Here is a 20,277-nt window from a genome sequence, read left to right on the forward strand (position 1 = left end):
GTCTGGAAGAACACATAGGCCTCTAATTTTTTTTTTTAATTGCGCGCGTACGGAGTCGCGGGCAAAACAAAGACGGCGGTCGGTAGACAACTTTCTAAGTGCCATAATATTTCGTAATGATACTAAAGTATTAGATATGCTACTGCTGCAAAATTACAAAACTAATTCTTTTACCAGTTAGTTTTAGAAAATATAAAGAAACTGCTGCCATCTGGTATCGGTTTTTCTTGCGTTTTGATCTCAACTTCTGAGAGTCTTCGCGGCCTTGCTGATACAGTCGCCTGCCGCTTCATAGGCTGTGGCTCTTCTTTCTTTACATCTCCTTTAACAGATAAAAATAGTAAAAATAAAACAAGCTCAACTGAATATCCTCTACGAAATTTAGTAGAATAATATGAACCAAATGAGATCACAGTCGTCAAAATCTGTACAGCCATTTAGGCTTCCAGAGGTTAAAATAGTATTAATTACTATACAGGCCCACTTGCGCAAAAATGTTTTGTTTCACTGTACTTAATGTATAAACCGGAAAATTAAACTAATTTCAACTTTCTTACCATTTTGTTTAACATCATTATTGACTAGGACTTCATTAACATTGTCTCTTTCTTCTTGTTCTTGCTCTTCCACTTCCTCTTCCTCTGAACCCGTTTCTTCATATTCATGCTCTGATCTAAAGAAACGTAGAATTAAAAAATCAGTTTACTTATTCCCATAAAGATATGCATCAATAGAAACATGTTTTATGCACAACGATATCAACCTACAATTACTACGGAAAACTCCTAAACTTAATTTTTTTACGAAAGCTTCCATAATACTGAAAATTTTCCTTACCTGGCTACTTTCTTGTATTTTTTATTTTGGCTGCATTAAAGTAATAAAATCTTATTTAGAATCAAAACGTATTTTTTCTTATCTTATAACAAGGCAAATTGGTTACGAGTTGGAAAATTCCTATTAATAATTTACGTACCCTTCACTGGAATAACCTTCTTCATCATTAGCATACTCGTCATCAGTTTCGGCTCTCTCTTCATCAAGCTGAGGGTTACCAGCTTCAGGATTCTCAGCTTCCTAGAAATAGTATGCGTCTGTACTAAAATGATAGAAAATTTCACCTCTTCAGTTCTTTGTTTTATTATTTAATTCTGTAATTGTTAATTCCTAACACTAGCTTTAATTTTATCAGTCGTCGTGTAGATTTAAAAACAATAATTAGCATCTGTGTATCTTTGGAACAATCCAAACATCATCCAGATCTGTTCAGCTGTACTGGAGTTACATACGTGGCAACAAACTTCCAAACATCTATGTTCACAAAGTTTAGATTCGTCTTCCCTTTAGTTTATCCCTATAATTTTATTACTTTACTAATATTACAAATGCGAAAGTTTAGATGGATGAAACAATCATGTTTGAAAGTATCTCCATAACGGCTCAACGGATCATCGGAATTTGGCACTTTTTTAATTCCGCGCGGACGGAGTAATATTATATAAATGAAATCATTAAAGACTTACATCTTTTTCTTTCTGTATTTCATCCATCTCCTCGGCATCTCCTAAATTGTCAACAGCAATAGCCAAGAACACGTTCAATAAAATATCTGATTAAATTATTAAGAAAGATTTTTGAAAAATAATTCAATAGACATAGAAAAAAATAGACAAAGACTCTAACTAGTGGACGGCCAACTTTGCTAACTGATCTAATAACATGAATTTAAACTCTTTATTATATTTATCGTGTTTTCAAAAGGATACAATTACCACATATGAATATAACAATAAAATATATGGAAGCCAACATCCCCGGAGTTCCGGAGCCGCCGTACGCATTGATTCCGTGATACATCACAGCGTTCCAGTCCTCACCTGTCAGTATCTGAAAGTTGTATTTACATATTGTCTCTCTTTTTACAAAGAATATGTAAAGGGTAATATAAAAAGGTAAAGTAGACAAAAACATTAGTTAAACAGCTAGTCACAGATACCTTTGTGTAGCTGTTGTTTTGTTCAACTAACTTTATATTTATGTTACAAAGCCAAAGTCGAGGAAGAATTTTAGCTACTTTCTTATTTCTCGTTACCAAAACAGTGGCTACAAGTTTTCGGTGACGTATTAATTCATATCTATTGTTACCTTTGTTATTTGTTAGTTAGAATAAAAATTATAAATAATTACTTGAAACATCGTCAACACAGCTTGCCAGAACGAATCAAAGTTGTGCCTCTCTTTTTCTTGCACGGGATCGTAGTCAAATCTCCCTCCAAAGACCTGCATACCGAGCAGCGCGAAGATCATGATAAACAGGAAGAGAAGAAGAAGGAGAGAGAAGATAGATTGGATAGAATTGAGCAGAGATGCTACAAGGTTGGAAAGAGATCGCCAGTACCTGAAAAAGTATTACAAATAGGCATTATTACTTCATTTCGTATTGAGGCCTTATTAAATAATGCGATGGTATCAGTTACTATCATGATGGTATAGTTATTAACTTTAAAAACAAAATTAAGTTAAAAGTTTACAATAAAAATGAAATAAGCCATGTTAAAAACCATATCTTCACTTAATGTAACAACCACTCCAAAACAAAAACATCACTTACCATTGAGTTCCTAAATTGAACTTAAATATATAAATACTTATCATATAACAATTGGAACTTACTTGGTAACCTTAAAGACCCTAAGTAGTCGTACACAACGCAACACAGAAATACCCAGCTGTGGGATTGTGTTGGACAGTGTGAGAGCCAGCTCCACAATAGAACAGACCATTACGAAGCAATCGAAACGATTGAACAGAGACACGAAGTAACCCTGACAACAGAAAACATCATGTTTTGTATATGTTTAGTTAGTTTCCACTGTCGTAATACTTGTTTTGCAACAATATTGTCAATCAGTATCATCTTCTTCGATACAATACAGTTGTAAATATGGTATTAGACATGGACTACGGTCATTTAGAAGCTTTCTGATCAATAAGTATATCTATTTGACTAACCTGAAAGCCCAATGCGTACATTTTTACAAGCATCTCCATCGTAAAGAGAACAACGAAGAGATAATTGGCATAATTCTGGAAGTAATCCAGCCATTGGGGTTGCCTGCAAAAGAGAATGATTAAACAAAGCTTAATGTTATAGGAAGGTCAGGTCAGGTTTGTATAATGTCGCTGGTATAGTTTGTGATTCGTTAAGTTCACAACATCTCCTCAGTATATGTGACTAGTGGAATTGAAAACTAACTCAGATCACAAATGGTAACTTACCGATAATGCTCTGATGCTAGTACTAAAGTGTTGAGAAAGACTAGAACAATAATAGCCCAATAAAAAGCTTGCGATTTAACAGCTTTCCTGCAAGCTCTGCGCATGCGTCGATTGATCTGAAATAGACATGAATACAAACTGTAATCAATGACTCTTTAGGAAGATACTAAAAACGTAACAAGTAGAGTTTATATTTCTGTACTAGTTTTGACTAACCTTGTATCTAATAATAAAAAAAAAATCATTGACATCAATACCTTGTCAAATCTTCTGCAGTAGATTTTACATGTGGACGTTTTTACTTGATCTCCGTTCGCATTCACTTCGTTTTGTGAGCCCTCGTTGCTTTTTCTTTCTTTTTTACCTGTAATAGTACATAATTAAGTTGTAAAATTGACATAATAATAATATAAAAATTATGCTATGCATTCTTATAAGGTAGAATACATCTCACCTTGTGAATCTCTGTCTTCATCTTTCTGTCCTTGGTCATTCTCTAGATCCAACTCCTCTGCGACTGTGATCCAGTTCAGATAACCTTTCAAATCTTCTTCGAACTGCTGTCTTTCTCTCGACTTCTGAAAGTCACCTCTACTCTTCGCTTTTTCTCTTTCTTTCGAAAATTCACTGTAATGAAAAACAACAAAAAATTGGTTACAAGTTGTCGCCCGTGATTTTTCGAATTGTAAACTAAAATACTGAGTTAGCTGAAGTGACTGTTTCTGGTCAAAATTTCATCTGTATCAAAATTTAGCCGTTCTGTACGAAGTAACATTCATCTATACTTCCATCCATCCAAACTTTCGCATTTATAATATTAATAATAAGTAGGAGAGTTATTATTAACGTATATTTTTATGACATGTGAGTAACTTACCCAGAAAGTACACCAAGGATAAGATTCATCACGAAAAAGTTGCCAAATATGACCAAAGTAACGAAATAAATCCACACCCAGGTATTCCCTTTTACATCAGCTATCTGAAATAAGAAAATTAGATAATATTAATTTTATATACATGTTACCCGATATCATTTTGTCTTGAAGTTTTTTTTTTTGAGGATAATGTTACCGTAAAAGTTATTTAAGGTAACAACTTCTTTAGAGAGAGTGAGAGACTCTTTAGAGATATAAAACTTCTATACTCAAAATAAGTCTTATTGGCGAATGATAGGTTGATCCCAAAAGCTGAAGCCGACCCCGAAAAAGCCAACTCACATAGAGTGGGTTAATGACTGCGAAATGATGACGATAATTATAGTGTTATAAAACCTCCTTACAGCATACATAATATCAGTCCATCCCTCGAGTGTGATACACTGGAAGACAGTAAGCATTGAGTAGCCTATATTGTCAAAGTTTGTGATGCCGTAGTTAGGTCCCTTCCAAGTGGACTCCTTGCAGACCTGTCCCGGCTCACATTGCACGCCCACGTCTGGGTCTTTACTACACACTGAAGGTTCTTCTACCATCTCTGGAAATAGAGTAATTCAATTATTACGTAAATAAAAAGATAACATGTTCAGAGCCAGAAATTCGCGTGGCATGTCCACTTTTATAAGGAATGAAATAATCGTTAAATGTACGCTCGTTCCTTTCCTTATAAATTTAACTTCAATGTTATCTTAACGTTCAAAGTTTTTGATGCCATAATTAACTGGAACTCGTGGACCCAAAGTAGATCTTGTCTCCAGACAATGTGATGCTTAAAAAAAACAAATTACATAAAAGCAATTTACCAGTGCCATTATAGAAACAGGTATTATGAAGAACTCCAGAGAAGAGCTCGAGGCCGATGATGGCGTAGATGATGATGACGAAGAGCACGAGGAAAGCGATGTGGAACAGTGGAATCATCGCTTTTAGAATTGAATTCAATACGATCTGTAGACCTGGGGAAAAAGGATATTCCTTAACCTGAGGGTAAGGGTCTTAACTGAATCAGCGTTGACTAATTGATTTGTCGAACGTAAGCATATTCCAAAAACCAAATAGATACAAAGATTTAGAGTAGACAATCGAATTATTTTCCTACAAACACTTTAATCGTGATCGTCAGTAGGCTTGGTACTCAGTGGTTTTGAAGTATCACCTATTAATACGTTATTATCTTGAACTTCTTTTCCAAAAAAAAGTAATAACCATAGTTAAGAGAGAATTTGCGAAGATACTTTTTAATTATTAGTACAGAGTCGATACTCACTTGGTACACCAGAGACCAGCCTCAATGGCCTCAATACCCTGAACGCTCTCAGTGCTTTCACGTCGAAAGAATCTTTAAAAAAATCTTGAAGTATCATACTCACTATACTGAAAGAAGTAACAACATCAAATAAATTGACATGTATGTAAATCTATATATATATAAAAGAAAGTCGTGTTAGTTACACTATTTATAACCCGAGAACGGCTGAATCGATTTGACTGAAAATTGGTGGGCCGGTAGCTTAGAACCAGGAAACGGACATAGGATAATTTTTACCCCGTTTTCTATTTTTTATTCCGCGCGGACGGAGTCGCGGGTAAAAGCTAGTCTATAATAAAAGACAGTCGTGTTAGTTACACTATTTATAACTCAAGTTCGGTCGAACTGATTTAGCTGGAAATTGATAGGGAGGTAGCTTAGAACTAGCAGACGGACATAGGAACTTTTTTATCTTGTGTGCATTTTTTTTATTCCGTGTGGACGAAGTCGCGGGTAAAAGCTAGTAAAAAAAAAATTAAGAAGAAAGTAGTACAAGATAATTTTGCACACGTATCGCACTTAGAATCATTTAAGAGTTATTTAAAGGCGAAGGTATTGGTGGCCAGTATGCCACCTCTTTGGCAGAAAGCAAACTCCTTGTCTGTCAAAGAGATGGGATACATAATTCTTCACTCAACAGCAAAAGCAAGTTACATCTGTATGATTGTGAAGTCGTGATTTTATTGACTTACCCAATCGTAACTATAGTAAAATCTAAACTGTTCCAAGTATTCCTTAAGTAAGCGCCGGGATGGAATAAAAATCCGTACGCTATTATCTTCATAATGCATTCTCCTGTAAATATCACCATAAAAATCCATTCCACCTTTTCCTGTAATCAAATTGTTATTTTTTACAATGACAACTGTAATAAGGGATATAGGATCACGTACTCAGTAAAAGAACAAAGGGTATACAGAGCATTGAAGTCTATACATGTCTAAGCCTAAGTCGTAGGGGTTCTAATTCATCTATTCTTCCTTTTATTAATATTAACAGCCTCCAGTGCTTCAAACTGACAACTCTTAAAGGTTGTTTTTGTTGTGCTTCTGTATCTCTAACTTCGTCTACATTCGGAAACTATTCTACCATATATATGGTCATCCGATAGATGTCGCTTTTACTAATTTTTTACATTGAAGTGGAAATTTATTTCCTTTTTATTACTAGATAATCTATCAAACCACAAAATTATACTCAACTACAAACATAATGTTATACCAGAATTAAATTTTTGCTTGTCTCAACAAATGAAATCAAAAACTACAAGTAAGTAGCTTACTTGAAAGACGGAGCACATCCATGCCTACAGATAATACAATATTGATACTTACTAATATTTGATTAGTGTTATTTGTGTCGCCGGAGGGGTAGGGCGTGAACACCGCCAGAGCGATGCAGTTTGCAAATATTGTTGTCAATATCATGTACTCGAATGGCCTGAGAGCTAATTAAGGAAGTTAAGTCATTTGTACACAATAATTTTATTAACAAATGCAATAAGTATTTATACAACTTGTAGTAGTCTACGAAAGTTAAACATTTGAAGTCAATTAAGGCTCTAAACAAACATATACATTCGAATCTAGTTAAGTGAGAATCCAAGGGACTTCTCTCAAAGGAGATTCTCTCTAACCCGACTTTCTCGCTTATGGAGGTCTTCTGCTGAGACCGAACAGCAACTCTCGCTTATGGAAGTTTCTCGCTTATCAAAGCCTCGCTTATCCTGGTTTGATTGTATATATCTTATGCTTAATTTTAAGTAGGAAAGTTGGTGGTATATTTGTTAATGAAAGGAAAAAAACAATTTTTAATACTTAGCCACTAGTTGCCGTACTCAGAGACCTACGTTTGTCTCTTGATATGTAGTTCTATTAAGTCACACATTAAAAGACTCCTTAAATAACTAGTTAAATGACTCAAAATGCGGTAAATAAACTTTATTAAAGGATACTTCCATTCGACGATGTCATAGCACAACTTGCGAAGAGGGTTCTTAAGGCCTAGACAGAAGAGACTTCTTTTCGGTTTCTCGGGTTGTGGCTTGCCTCTTGGTCTAGCAGGTTTCTTGGGCTGTGCGACTAATGCCTGTCCCGTGTCTGGACCTAGACTGTCCGCCCCGGGCGTTGTGGCTCCCGTCACTTGTGTGGGGTCTGTCGCCATTTTCACCTGGAAATAAAGAGGTATATAAGGTGAATTTCATTATTTCATGAAAGACAGCAAACGAGCAAACGACCACTCGCCGAAATAGCGAGGCGACCGTTGCCAATAGACATCCGCAAATGTAGATGCGTTGCCTACCTTTAATCAACGGAGAAGGGGACGCACAGAAAGAGAATATTTCTCCTTACTATATGTCCCCTCTTCTGCCAAATCCACTTCCCCTTCCCATCCTTTCCTAATAAGTAAAGGGTGGGAAGGGAAAGAGGACTAAAATAAGGCCTCCGGTACCATAAAATAGTCAAGTCGAATGTTTGGGGTACATAACCTAGTATTCGATTTGTTTTTTTTTTATAATTTCAAACTTTTTAATCGAGAATTACGGTTCTATTCTTCAGATTCTTCAAATAAACGTATATTTATGATAACTAAATTCAAAATTTGTTGCGACAACACCTGTCCCGGAATTCTTTTACTTCTTTCGTTTATTTTTGCTTTTTTCTTTTCTGTAATTACGAGTATCTTTTTATAAGTCTTGTCATTGTCAATAATAATATCTTCAACAGCAAAAATCTTTTATGAATAAAACTTTTTTTTTTTCATTACAAAGCACCTAAAGGCCTCGCACCATAGTTTGAGAGAAGTTTTCGTACATTTTTTGTTTATTTTAAACCACGAGTGAATTTTTATTAAAAACAAATATTTCAATACCAATCCAGTTAAAAGCTTGTAGGTTTTACGTATACTGAATCCATCATATAAACGCAAAGAGGAAAAATAAACTGCATCTCCCTGCCTCCCGCGGGGAGCCACCCTGGGGGTTGCACGCATCGATTTTTACCAGTACACCTCTATAACTGTAATGATATGTATAAAACACTAGCTGATGCCCGGGCCTACGTCAGCACGGAATTAAAAAAAAATAAAAAAAAACTGCTAAGTTTCTCATGTGTACATAAGCTTGCTTTCAGTAAAAGTCCAGTCAAAATCGAACCATTCGTTTCAGAGATTAACCGGAATAAGCGACTTGTAATAAGACAAACAATAATTTTTAAAATTAAGGTTTTTGTTATAAACAAAGCAAACAAATCACGTATACGAAATATGGTCATCGTAGTTTTGTCAACAGAATAAGATAAAGGCAAAATGTTGTTATACAAATCTCTCGGCCATGAAAATCCACAGTTATATCAGTCTTGTTTTCAAATAAAAGATACCTTTAAACTTCAATGTCTGGATTTCTCCTAACGATGTTCGTCTTTGTAAGATTTCTGCACGAAATGCAGTATTACAAAACCTTAGTACGTAGTTTATGATCCGAATATATCCCAATAATTTGAAGTTTTTCGCTCATTCCACCTCGTAAACAGCTCACACTAAGAAATAAATATCTTAACATTGCGAGTAAACGGTCTTTATTGCAGGAATACTTCAGATTTATGGATCAATTCTGTTTTTCGCGCGCAATTTCAAATTTGGAACGGATATGTAAACTTCTTTTTTAACTTTTATATCGTTTTTTTAATGCTGCGAATGTTATTAAAAATTATTACGTAAAGCTGTATTATACAATTTTATAATTACGTAAATATACGAGAAATTAATCAAGATTCATTCATATTATAAGAGCGTCGGTGGCACAAGGATTAAACAGTTGGCTTGCAATCTACAGGCCCTGGGTTCCAATTCCGCCGTGTACCGATATGTTATTCGATTTTAGATTTACATATGTACATTTATCCGGCGTTCTTACTGTAAAGGAAAACATAGTGATGCAACCTGCACATATTTGAGAAGAATTTCAAAGATGTGTGTGACATCAACCTGCACTGGGCCAGCTTGGTTGACTATGGCCTAGTAGGCCTAGTATTCTCCGAGACCCTTGTTGCAGACGTATAGTGAGGTGATGATGATTGATATTTAAAAAAAAAAATAGGACACATCTACAAGCACTTCCTTTCGATTAAAATATTTTTTATCAAAATCGGACCACCAGGAGCGGAGCATCGCGGTAACACACATAAAAAAAAAACAATCGAATTGATAACCTCCTTCTTTTTGAAGTCGGCTAAAAAGTGATAGTTATTTTACTTTGCCTTAAGAAAATGTCATTCATACAAAAGCTTTTGATACAAAGAGCTAAATGACCTTTGCACATTACCGGCAAGTAATGTCAAACATAATGGATTCCCGTCACATTGTACGATAGCGGCGCCACACATTGGGCAATATTTCAGCTTACATAGACATTTTCATCTGATATTTTTGAGTATATTGTTTGCTTGAATGTGTTCTGTATGACTTAATACATGTCTTACATTAAGACATACGACACTATTAGAATTATTACTCTGAAAATTTATAGTATGACATTTCCAAATACATCTTAGAAACATCATCTATAAGGAAATAAAGGGCAACCGTGCGATATCTGAACTCTGTACACTTTTTCAGGGAAATGATTCTTAGTAAATTTTACGTTCCCAGACATTCAAGCAAAAAAAACATACTCAAAATCAGATGAAAAAGTCTATGAAAGCTGAAATCATTGTCCAGTATGCAGTAGCACTCACAACATTTGAAAATATATACATTTACTCGTACTATGTCATACAGAAATTCCCTTAATAAATAAGTTACAGAGCGGACTTAGGAAACATTTCTTTACAAACATAATACTCCTCAGTAGTATAATGTCACTGGATATACGAAACTGACAATCTAGACTTATTACCTAGACGTGGATACCAATCCTGTTCGTATTTTCCTGTCTGGTTACGCCGTTTTTGCGTTTGGTCGTTGCATCCTTTCCCGTCCTTTTCCCGCACAGTACAGGTGAGCGAGAAGGACGCGCCCCGCAATCGCACGTTTTTGAAACTATAATGGCTGAAATCGTCGTCGTTGTGCGTGTGCCGCTCCGCAACTTTTTATTCGAAAAAGTCCTTAAAGTGAGTGCGGGTTCGTGCTGGAGGTGTCCAGAAGCAGAAGAAGACCGGTGAAAAGAGACAAGGTACTGTGCTTCCTTCCTTTAGCAGAACTGCCTCAATTATCGTATTCCCGCAGTTTTGTACTCGTCCCACCGTGCAACGACCAACTATAAGAACCTTTGCATTACCGCGTTTACATTTTGGTCCAAACGAGCCGGGATTATTTGTTAAAATTTGCGCTAGCCATTATCTAAATTCGTTTTCGTTTCGTTTCGTTTCGTATTAAAACCGCGTACAAAGTAGTTCGTACACCCGTGGCATCGGTTCGCGCGGTTACCCACCTACTTGTATAAATTTTCGTTCATCCCGCTATATCGTATTTAATTCGCTAACATATTGATTTAGTTCGCTTACATATTGATTTAATTCGCTTAACCCGCATTTTTAAACCCATTCAAGTACTTAATATTTGTCTTTTAAAGTCGTGTAAATTACATTACACTAACCTCCATTTTGTCGTTTGAAATTACGTTATAATATTATACTTGCTTATAAGTATATATCTAATGTCAAGTCGTTGTAATTAAAATTGTGTTCATTAAATCGCATTAAGTGTACAATAAGTAGTTCATCCCGCGTATGTATCGTATATATCGTTTTCGTTTCGTTTAAATTATCGTTCGCTCACCGGCCGGGTAAGTTATTACAAGCCCGCGCCGCCCGCTCGCCGCGTTAGTTGGCGGTATTCGTATATTTCGTACCGCGATTATAGAATAATTAAATTGAATCGAATAATTAGAATAATTAAAATTAAATTTGTCGTTAACGTCGCTTGCTCGCACCGGTGCTTGGTATCTCGGTTCTCTGTCGCTTCTTATTGTTTTCGCTTAAATTGTTTCATTTTTAAACATTTGCTTACATCTATTTTTCTATAAAAATGGCACCGGCCGATACCAGTTTGCAATTGCAATATGCTAAAAGAGATAGGATATTCTCCCGCATGCAAACAATTTTTGATCGCGTTAAAGATATTGATTCAAAATCATTTGATGCAGACTCATTTTTGTGCGAGTTTGAAACTGTTGATTCATTGCGTGATGATTTTGAAAATGTGCTGGATAAAATAGCTACCTTAGAGTTGAAGGCAAATCCTAATTACGTTGTTGATTATCAACCGCTTTCCTCGTTCGAAATTCTATTAGGAAGTGTGAAACGAGCTGCCAAAAAATTGCAATCGCAATACTCTCAAACTAGTGTTCATGTCGGACCCACATGTCAACCTAGACCTCCGAAATTGCCTCCGATGGAGATTCCCGAGTTTGATGGCGACATAAAAAATTGGCCTTTGTTCATTGCAAGTTATCAAAACGTCGTACACAATAATGTGTCGTTATCGGATTCGGAAAAGCTTTATTACTTATTAGGCAAATTAACTGGCAGGGCACGCTCCATATGCTCGGGGATCACGCCTACAGCTGATAACTATTTATTAATCTTCGATTTGTTAACTAGTAAGTATGAAGATAAGCGTCTCTCGGCCACTTCATACCTGGATCAATTATTTGATTTTAAATCCATTACTTCCGCAACCCCTAATAGTTTAGAGTCATTCTTAGACAAATTCGCTTCGTCAGTAGCCGCTTTAAAAAACATAAAGGTCGATGACCTCTCCGATTTAATTTTCTTGCATATCGCACTTAAAAAACTAGATACTGATACGGCGCGTGCATTTGAATCCAACCATTGTCATAGTCAGAGTTGTGAAATTCCAAAATTTTCAAGCCTGGTTTCTTTTATTCGCGAACATATTAAGGTTTTGGAACGCACCTCATCCGTCGTAAAGGTTGCTAATAACAACAGAAAACCATTTGATCGTAAGCCATTGACTATGCACGCTTATACTAGTTTCGAGTCGTCCCCATGTACTTTGTGCAATTGTAATCACGACTACATTTATAAATGTAAGGTATTTAATAACTACAAACCGAATGAACGCTTTAAATTTGTCAAGGCGAAAAATTTATGCATAAATTGTTTAAGTTCTGGTCATCGTGTTTCCGCTTGTGCCTCGACATCTTCATGTAAAAAATGTAACGCTAAACATCATACTTTATTGTGCTTCGGAATCGAACCCGCTGCCGCGAGAAACGCTCAGACGGCCGCACAACAGAACACACGACTCACGGCCGCCGCGGCCGCACGTCCCGCTCTTACAAGCGAGTCGAATACGCTCCCAGCTCGCTCCGCAGGCACCGATGACGTCACGCTTTGTGCGCTGGCGAATAGTCGCAGTATTACTCGCAGCGATATTCGTGGCCCTACCACGGTATTACTAGCAACCGCGCGTATTATCGTTGTAGATTCTCGTGGTAATGAACATAGCGTTCGCGCATTGTTGGACAGCGCTTCTCAAAGCAATTTTATTACACATTCTTGTTGTCAAATTTTAGGTTTAAACACAAACCTAAGACCCGCTTATTCAGTGGTTAAGGGGATAGGAGGTTCGAGTAAAGCCATTCAAGGTTCCGTAAAACTTAAATTCCATTCTCGTTTCGATCGCAACATTTTTTATAATATTGATTCGTTGGTTGTTGATAAAATAACAGAACGGTTACCGACCGCAACAGTCGATCCTTCGTTATTGTCGAATTTTAAAGGTCTTCCGCTAGCAGACGATACCTACTATTGCTCGGGCCCGGTTCAAATGTTGATCGGTGCCTCTATTTTTCCGCATCTTCTTTTATCGAATAAGGTTCAAGGACAACCTCCGCATGTCTCACCGCTCGCGTTAGAAACGGTCCTCGGCTACGTCATTGTTGGTGACGCTCCGGTCCGCGTAGATACTCACGAGTCCGTTTCATATTGCTGCACCGCAGATCCATTAGACTCCGTTATACGGAAATTCTGGGAACTGGAGGAAGTCGACGTCCCTCCGGTACTTAGTCCCGATGATAAATTGTGTGAGGAGTTTTACTCGAGTACTACCTCGCGAGCTAGCGACGGACGTTATGTGGTGGCTTTGCCTTTTAAGGTTGACGTAAGCTGTCTCGGTAACTCGCGTCAGGCAAGTGAGCGACGGTTTTATTGCCTAGAGAGAAAGATGCAGGCTTCTCCACAGTTAAAGATCGCATACGACAATGTAATCCGCGAATACTTAGAAAAGGATTATATTTCGCCTATAAATTGTAATTCTTCACAAAGTTCGTATTTTATTCCGCATCACGGTGTGATCCGAGAAGATAAGGTCACAACGAAATTACGTGTAGTTCTCGATGGTAGTTGTAAAACCAGCACTGGTTTTTCTCTTAATGATCTATTATATAGAGGTGAAAATCTTCAAGGTAGTTTGTTTGACATAATTAATAATTTTCGTTTATTTTCGATCGCTCTTTCCGCTGATATTCGTCAGATGTTTCTAAGCATCGGCATAAGAGAATCTGACAGGCGTTTTCAACGCATTTTGTATCGTTTTTCCCCGCAACAACCTTTACAGGTTTATGAATTGAATCGTGTAGTATTCGGTCTCAAATCTAGCCCCTTTCACGCGCTGCGTACTATTAAGCAGCTGGCGGCCGACGAAGGCGCTTCGTTCCCTCAGGCTAGGGAAGTCATCGATACAAGCCTATATATGGATGACTTCGTTTACTCAGTCCCATCTGAAGAGTTGGGCATTTCTACCGCTTCGGAGTTGATAAGTCTCATGAAAGCGGGACAATTTGAATTGGTCAAATGGTCCAGTAATTCACAAGTGGTTTTAGATTCGATTCCGCCATCGCACCGTCTACCGGAAGTAAAAGAATTTGACGAGTCAGATCAACATAAGATACTCGGTTTGTGTTGGTCTCCCACGTCCGATTATTTCAGTATAAAAATTAATACTCCCATAAAAACTTGTACTAAACGTTCGATATTGTCGTGTGTCGCTAAAATATGGGACGTCATGGGATTTGTCGCACCTGTCGTTTTGTACGTAAAATTAATTATCAAGCAGCTTTGGCTGTGTAACTGTGATTGGGATGACACTCCGCCTGAAGATATAATTAAATTATGGACACGTTTAAGAGAGGAACTTTCTTTGTTGGGTGATATAAAAATTCCCCGTCACATTGGTATCGTCGCTGATAGTGTAATTACTATTTTAGCATTCGCAGACGCCAGCGAGAAAGCATACGGGGGAGTTATTTATTTTCACGTTCAAAATAGGGACTCTAATACAATCAATTTGATAACGGCTAAATCGAAGGTTTCTCCAAAAAAGGTTGTCTCACTCGCTCGTCTTGTACTCTGTGCTATTCTTGTATTAACTCAACTTATTAAAAAGGTGATAGACGCATGTCAAAGTCGCGTGATTTTTCGTAACATATTCGCATTTTCGGACTCAACTGTCGCTCTCTGCTGGGTACATTCCTCGCCTCACCGATGGAATACCTTTGTAGCCAACAGAGTTTCAAAAATACAAAATAACTTAGCGCCGCATAATTTATATCATATTTCGGGTACAGACAATCCCGCCGACTGTCTGTCGCGTGACACCACTCTTTCGTTTGAAGAGTTAAGCACTGTGCTTGCTCAAATTGAATCGGTAATGAATACTCGTCCTTTATGTTCAACGCTCTCTAGTGATCCTTCCGAACCCCTCGCTTTGACTCCAGCGCATTTTTTAAATCTTTCGCCTTTAAGGTATTTGCCAGCGGAAGAAATAGATGGAAGCCTTACTATTGTGGCTAGGCACAATGTATTAGATAAATTAATTCAATCGTTCTGGAAGCGCTGGAGAAGGGATTACCTCCATACGTTGCAATCGCGTCGTAAGTGGAACACGCCGGTAGATCCAGTCGTTGTGGGTTCAGTTGTAATTATCATAACTGATAATACGCCACCGCTACATTGGCCATTAGGTGTCATAGAGGAAGTTTTTCCCGACTCCACAGGAGTCACTCGCGTCGCCCGGGTTAGGACTACGACTGGATCGTACTTGCGTCCCGTTGTTCGTCTTTGTCCGTTACCTAAACAGTAGCGCGCTTAAATTACATTCGTTTTTTCATTAATCTTAGTTATTAGTCGTATTAGTAATGTAGGTACTTAGTTAGAAGTTAGATATCGCGTTATTTTCATCTAAATTTTTTGAAGGCGTTCCTTCAAGCCCGGGGGAATGGTTACGCCGTTTTTGCGTTTGGTCGTTGCATCCTTTCCCGTCCTTTTCCCGCACAGTACAGGTGAGCGAGAAGGACGCGCCCCGCAATCGCACGTTTTTGAAACTATAATGGCTGAAATCGTCGTCGTTGTGCGTGTGCCGCTCCGCAACTTTTTATTCGAAAAAGTCCTTAAAGTGAGTGCGGGTTCGTGCTGGAGGTGTCCAGAAGCAGAAGAAGACCGGTGAAAAGAGACAAGGTACTGTGCTTCCTTCCTTTAGCAGAACTGCCTCAATTATCGTATTCCCGCAGTTTTGTACTCGTCCCACCGTGCAACGACCAACTATAAGAACCTTTGCATTACCGCGTTTACACTGTCTATAATTAAATTGTTTTTAAATTCCTTATTCAAATGACATGTAGAAATCTACGAGTATAATATATAAAAGAAAGTCGTGTTAGTTACACTATTTATAACTCAAGAACGGCTGAATAGATTTGACTGAAAATTGGTGGGCAGGTAGCTACCAGGAAACGGACATAGAATTTTTTTTTACCCAGTTTTCTATTTTTTATTCCGCGCGGACGGAGTCGCGGGTAAAAGCTAGTAAACAATAAACTACAATTATTTAAAAATTTCAATAATAACTTCTATTAAAATTTTAAAGATCGATGACGTCATTTTTTTGTTCGTTGTACAAAATAAGTTGTTCTTGAAAGATATATAGAATAATAATATAATGTACTATTGCCTTTCAAAATAAATATCTCTATATGTACTCACTACACAAGGCCAGCGAGAGACATGGCGCCCGAATCAGACAGAGTTCGCATTCCAGTGGAGTGTAAGTGAATTCGTAACACTATCCAACATTTATATTAGTGTCATCTTAACATATAAATATAGTTTTCATGATATATATTAGAAATACTATATTATTTTATCATATAACATAGCCATTGTGGGTCAATTACAGGTCATTACGTTATAGTTACCATGTCAAAGCCCACTAGCTAGTTATAAATATAACAAAATATATGTTACGAGATAATTGGGTCACTTAATATTATCTATATAGTATAAATAACACTGTAATTAAATTAATTAAGGACCGCTTATCTAACGTATGATTGTCCAGTGACGGCACCGACTAGTTTCGGATTCATCGGGGGTCCATGTTCAGGGCGAAGATTTATTTTGAGAAGTTGCGGTCGCGTCGCGTTTCGCACTGACAGTGGACCCCCGACGAGTTCGAAACTAGTCGGTGCCGTCACCGAACAATCATACGTGAGTTAAGCCGTTCTTAATTAATTAATTATTATGTCTCACGAAAGTTTAAACAATTTAACACTTTATGTTTTGTTTATATCAAAACTAGTTGTCGTCTGCGACTCCGTCCGCACGGACTTAAGAAAAAAACCTAATAAGTAGCCTATGTGTTCTTCCAAACTATGTTCTACATCTGTGCGAAAATTCATCAAGATCCGTTGAGTCGTTCCAGAGATACCTTCGAACAAATATCCATCCATCTAAACATTCGCATTTATAATATTAGTAAGATTATTCTGTAGAAAACCGTAATCTTGACTAACCTGTCGTATTCATTGATGTTCAAACATTATCTTACACTTGATTAATGTTAAATATAAACGCAATGTATCGGAACAATACGATGCGTTCGAATTATTAGAACGTGATAATTTAATGAGACAGATTTCACTAGTACTTAGGCATATATGCATAACAACTCAAAAGGTTATTTATTAGTTTGTCTATTAGACAGAGAACGGGTATGTAAAGAAAAGAGCATTTCCATTGTTTCATTTAGGGGACACACGAAAGACAGAGAGTTAAACAATATGAGCTTGAGGTTTTTCACCCGTCTTCTTTAAAAAGGTATTGTTCTTCCCACCTATGTCCGTTCCATTGTCACCTGTTGTCTAAAGGCTTGACCTGATTTGAAGAGTTAAACGTAAACTTCTCCTGAGTTTCAGCAGTTTTTTTTTTTTTATTAAATAAATTTCTTAGTAAATAGTGCATATATGGCTGAAGTCAGTAACCAATGTAACCGATAAATTTGGACTCGATCGAAAAACATGATCTTTGTTTTACTCGAATAATTTTTATTAAGTATAATAAATTAATTTTTAATCGATTTCAAATAATGAATATTAAATCACTTTCATTTAAAAAAAAACATAGACGACAATGTTTACTTTGGCCAGTCTACGATAGCTATCTAGAGCCTGCTGTGATATCACTCCAAACACCACGGGAGATCCACTATCGATATATCTCTACTCATATTTATATACTCGTAACTTTGTCTAGAATATACTTGAAAGAATTTATAATATGTCAGTGTTTTCTAACCACAAAATATAATTTCACAAAGTATGATTTAATCCTTTTAACGGAGTAATCTAAAAGAACTGCGAAGAAGGTCGACTGAGTTTGCATTATCATCACGTATAGACTCCCATACATACAATTTATATGCAACACGCAACCCCATGTATGCCATACATTTCTTTTTATTAAATAATATTCACGACATTTAGAATAATAAATCGTTTAGTACATTTATCATGTAAGATATTATTTTAATATATGTCTTATGAAAGAACAGAATATGTTTTTTATACCCTAACTTACCCTACGACACTCCGGAGGAAACTTGACAAAATCAGTCAAGTCATTCGGTCTTACTAATATTATAAATGCGAAAGTTTAGATGGATGGATGTTTATTTGAAGGTATCTCCGGAACGGCTCAACGGTGATAAAATTTGGCACAGATATAGAATATAGTCTGGAAAAACACGTAGGTTACTTATTAGGTTTTTTTTTAATTCCGGGCTGACGGAGTCGCGGGCGACAGCTAGTAGTTTATAATGTAAGGGATACATATGTACTCGTGAAAATCATTAAACTTTGAATTCTTATGAAACATACTATGATACATGTTTTCTAGAAAGATAAGAAAGATAAAAGGAAAAAAGAAGGAGAACTATTTTTTGAACAGGTTTTTCAACAGTGTAATCCCACGGTTACGCTTTTGTCAATTGTTAAATTCCATACATATCAGTAAAGTAATCTACATAGCGTGACACATATGAGAGCGTTAGTGGCTCAAGGGTTAAGCACTTGACTTGTAATTTGCAGGTCCTGGGTTCGAATTCCGCCATATACCAATATGACTTTCGATTTACATATGTGCATTTCTACGACATTCTTTTGGTGATAAAGAACATCGTGACGCAACATATTTGCGAAGAAATTAAAAAAAATATGTTTGAAGTCAACCGGCACTTAGCCAGCGTGGTTGTCTATGGCCTAGTCACCCCTGACATAGAGTAGGCTTTGTGCATCTGTGGGGACGTATAACTAATGGATGGAATCTACATAAACTCCACTCATTTCCTTCATAAATCCTTTTTCTTTAAGTGGGTAAAATCCAAATTTATCTGTATTTTAAAAGCAATTGCATACATTAATAATGTTTTATTACCTTTAATAAACAAAAATATCTTTCATCTTGAAACATAGCGATAAAGTAATTTGATTTATATTACAATTTTAATGTTATACTTTTTACATTTGGCTCAAGGGTTTTTTATAAGTTGATTCAATTATTTTGGACGCATCTCAAAGCAGTCAATGCAACGCATATCAAGCTTTATAAATAACTAGCTTTTACCCGCGACTCCGTCCGCGCGGAATAAAAAGATGGAAAACGGGGTAAAAATTATCCTATGTCCGTTTCCTGGTTCTAAGCTACCTGCCCACCAATTTTCAGTCAAATCGATTCAGCCGTTCTTGAGTTATAAATAGTGTAACTAACACGACTTTCTTTTATATATATAGATATATAGATAATAAATTTAACGGTAAAACCACAGTTACATTTCCATCGGCAATAATTGTTATCGTTGATCGAAGCAAACTTAAATTTCGATGTTTCCCGTTGCATTATTTTCCCATTGGGCCGATCAAAACAATAAAATTAATCAACCCATCGGAAAACACCTTTAAATTCGATTAACGAATACTTAAGCAGTTCATATAGATTTCTCTTACTTAATCTAAACTAAATAACTATCCTTAGCGACCATTAAAATCCTCTGAGTGCAACTAATAGTCACTTCAGTTAATAATATTTAAATATAATAGAGTTTTGATTTATGCGAACAAGACATATCCAATTGACTAAGCTATTGTTAACTAGCTTTTACCCGCGACTCCGTCCGCGCGGAATAAAAAATAGAAAACGGGGTTAAAATTATCCTATGTCCGTTTCCTTGTTCTAAGCTACCTGCCCACCAATTTTCAGTCAAATCGATTCAGCCGTTCTTGAGTTATAAATAGTGTAACTAACACGACTTTCTTTTATATATATAGATATATAGATAATAAATTTAACGGTAAAACCACAGTTACATTTCCATCGGCAATAATTGTTATCGTTGATCGAAGCAAACTTAAATTTCGATATTTCCCGTTGCATTATTTTCCCATTGGGCCGATCAAAAC

General features: G+C 36.6%; 1 protein-coding gene across 6 annotated transcripts in view; it reads right to left on the reverse strand.

The window, feature by feature from the left end:
• Window positions 1-20,277, reverse strand: part of LOC106707301 (voltage-dependent calcium channel type D subunit alpha-1-like) — a 43,156-nt gene that overhangs the window by 13,942 nt on the left and 8,937 nt on the right. For all 6 annotated transcript variants that reach the window (XM_045683761.1, XM_045683760.1, XM_045683759.1 and 3 more), the window contains exons 2-19: window positions 7,480-7,694; window positions 6,860-6,965; window positions 6,218-6,357; window positions 5,484-5,590; window positions 5,020-5,172; window positions 4,561-4,754; window positions 4,157-4,260; window positions 3,734-3,906; window positions 3,537-3,643; window positions 3,280-3,395; window positions 3,013-3,115; window positions 2,674-2,825; window positions 2,188-2,398; window positions 1,767-1,887; window positions 1,524-1,609; window positions 977-1,077; window positions 558-673; window positions 175-322 (exon numbers count right to left, since the gene is read on the reverse strand). In XM_045683761.1, the coding sequence (XP_045539717.1) occupies window positions 175-322; window positions 558-673; window positions 977-1,077; window positions 1,524-1,609; window positions 1,767-1,887; window positions 2,188-2,398; window positions 2,674-2,825; window positions 3,013-3,115; window positions 3,280-3,395; window positions 3,537-3,643; window positions 3,734-3,906; window positions 4,157-4,260; window positions 4,561-4,754; window positions 5,020-5,172; window positions 5,484-5,590; window positions 6,218-6,357; window positions 6,860-6,965; window positions 7,480-7,688 (2,447 nt within the window). In that variant the 5' untranslated portion in view covers window positions 7,689-7,694. The remainder of the gene's footprint in view (window positions 1-174; window positions 323-557; window positions 674-976; window positions 1,078-1,523; window positions 1,610-1,766; window positions 1,888-2,187; window positions 2,399-2,673; window positions 2,826-3,012; window positions 3,116-3,279; window positions 3,396-3,536; window positions 3,644-3,733; window positions 3,907-4,156; window positions 4,261-4,560; window positions 4,755-5,019; window positions 5,173-5,483; window positions 5,591-6,217; window positions 6,358-6,859; window positions 6,966-7,479; window positions 7,695-20,277) is intronic.

The sequence above is a fragment of the Papilio machaon genome, chromosome 23 (genome assembly GCF_912999745.1).
Source record: "Papilio machaon chromosome 23, ilPapMach1.1, whole genome shotgun sequence".
Classification (NCBI taxonomy): Eukaryota; Metazoa; Arthropoda; class Insecta; order Lepidoptera; family Papilionidae; genus Papilio; species Papilio machaon.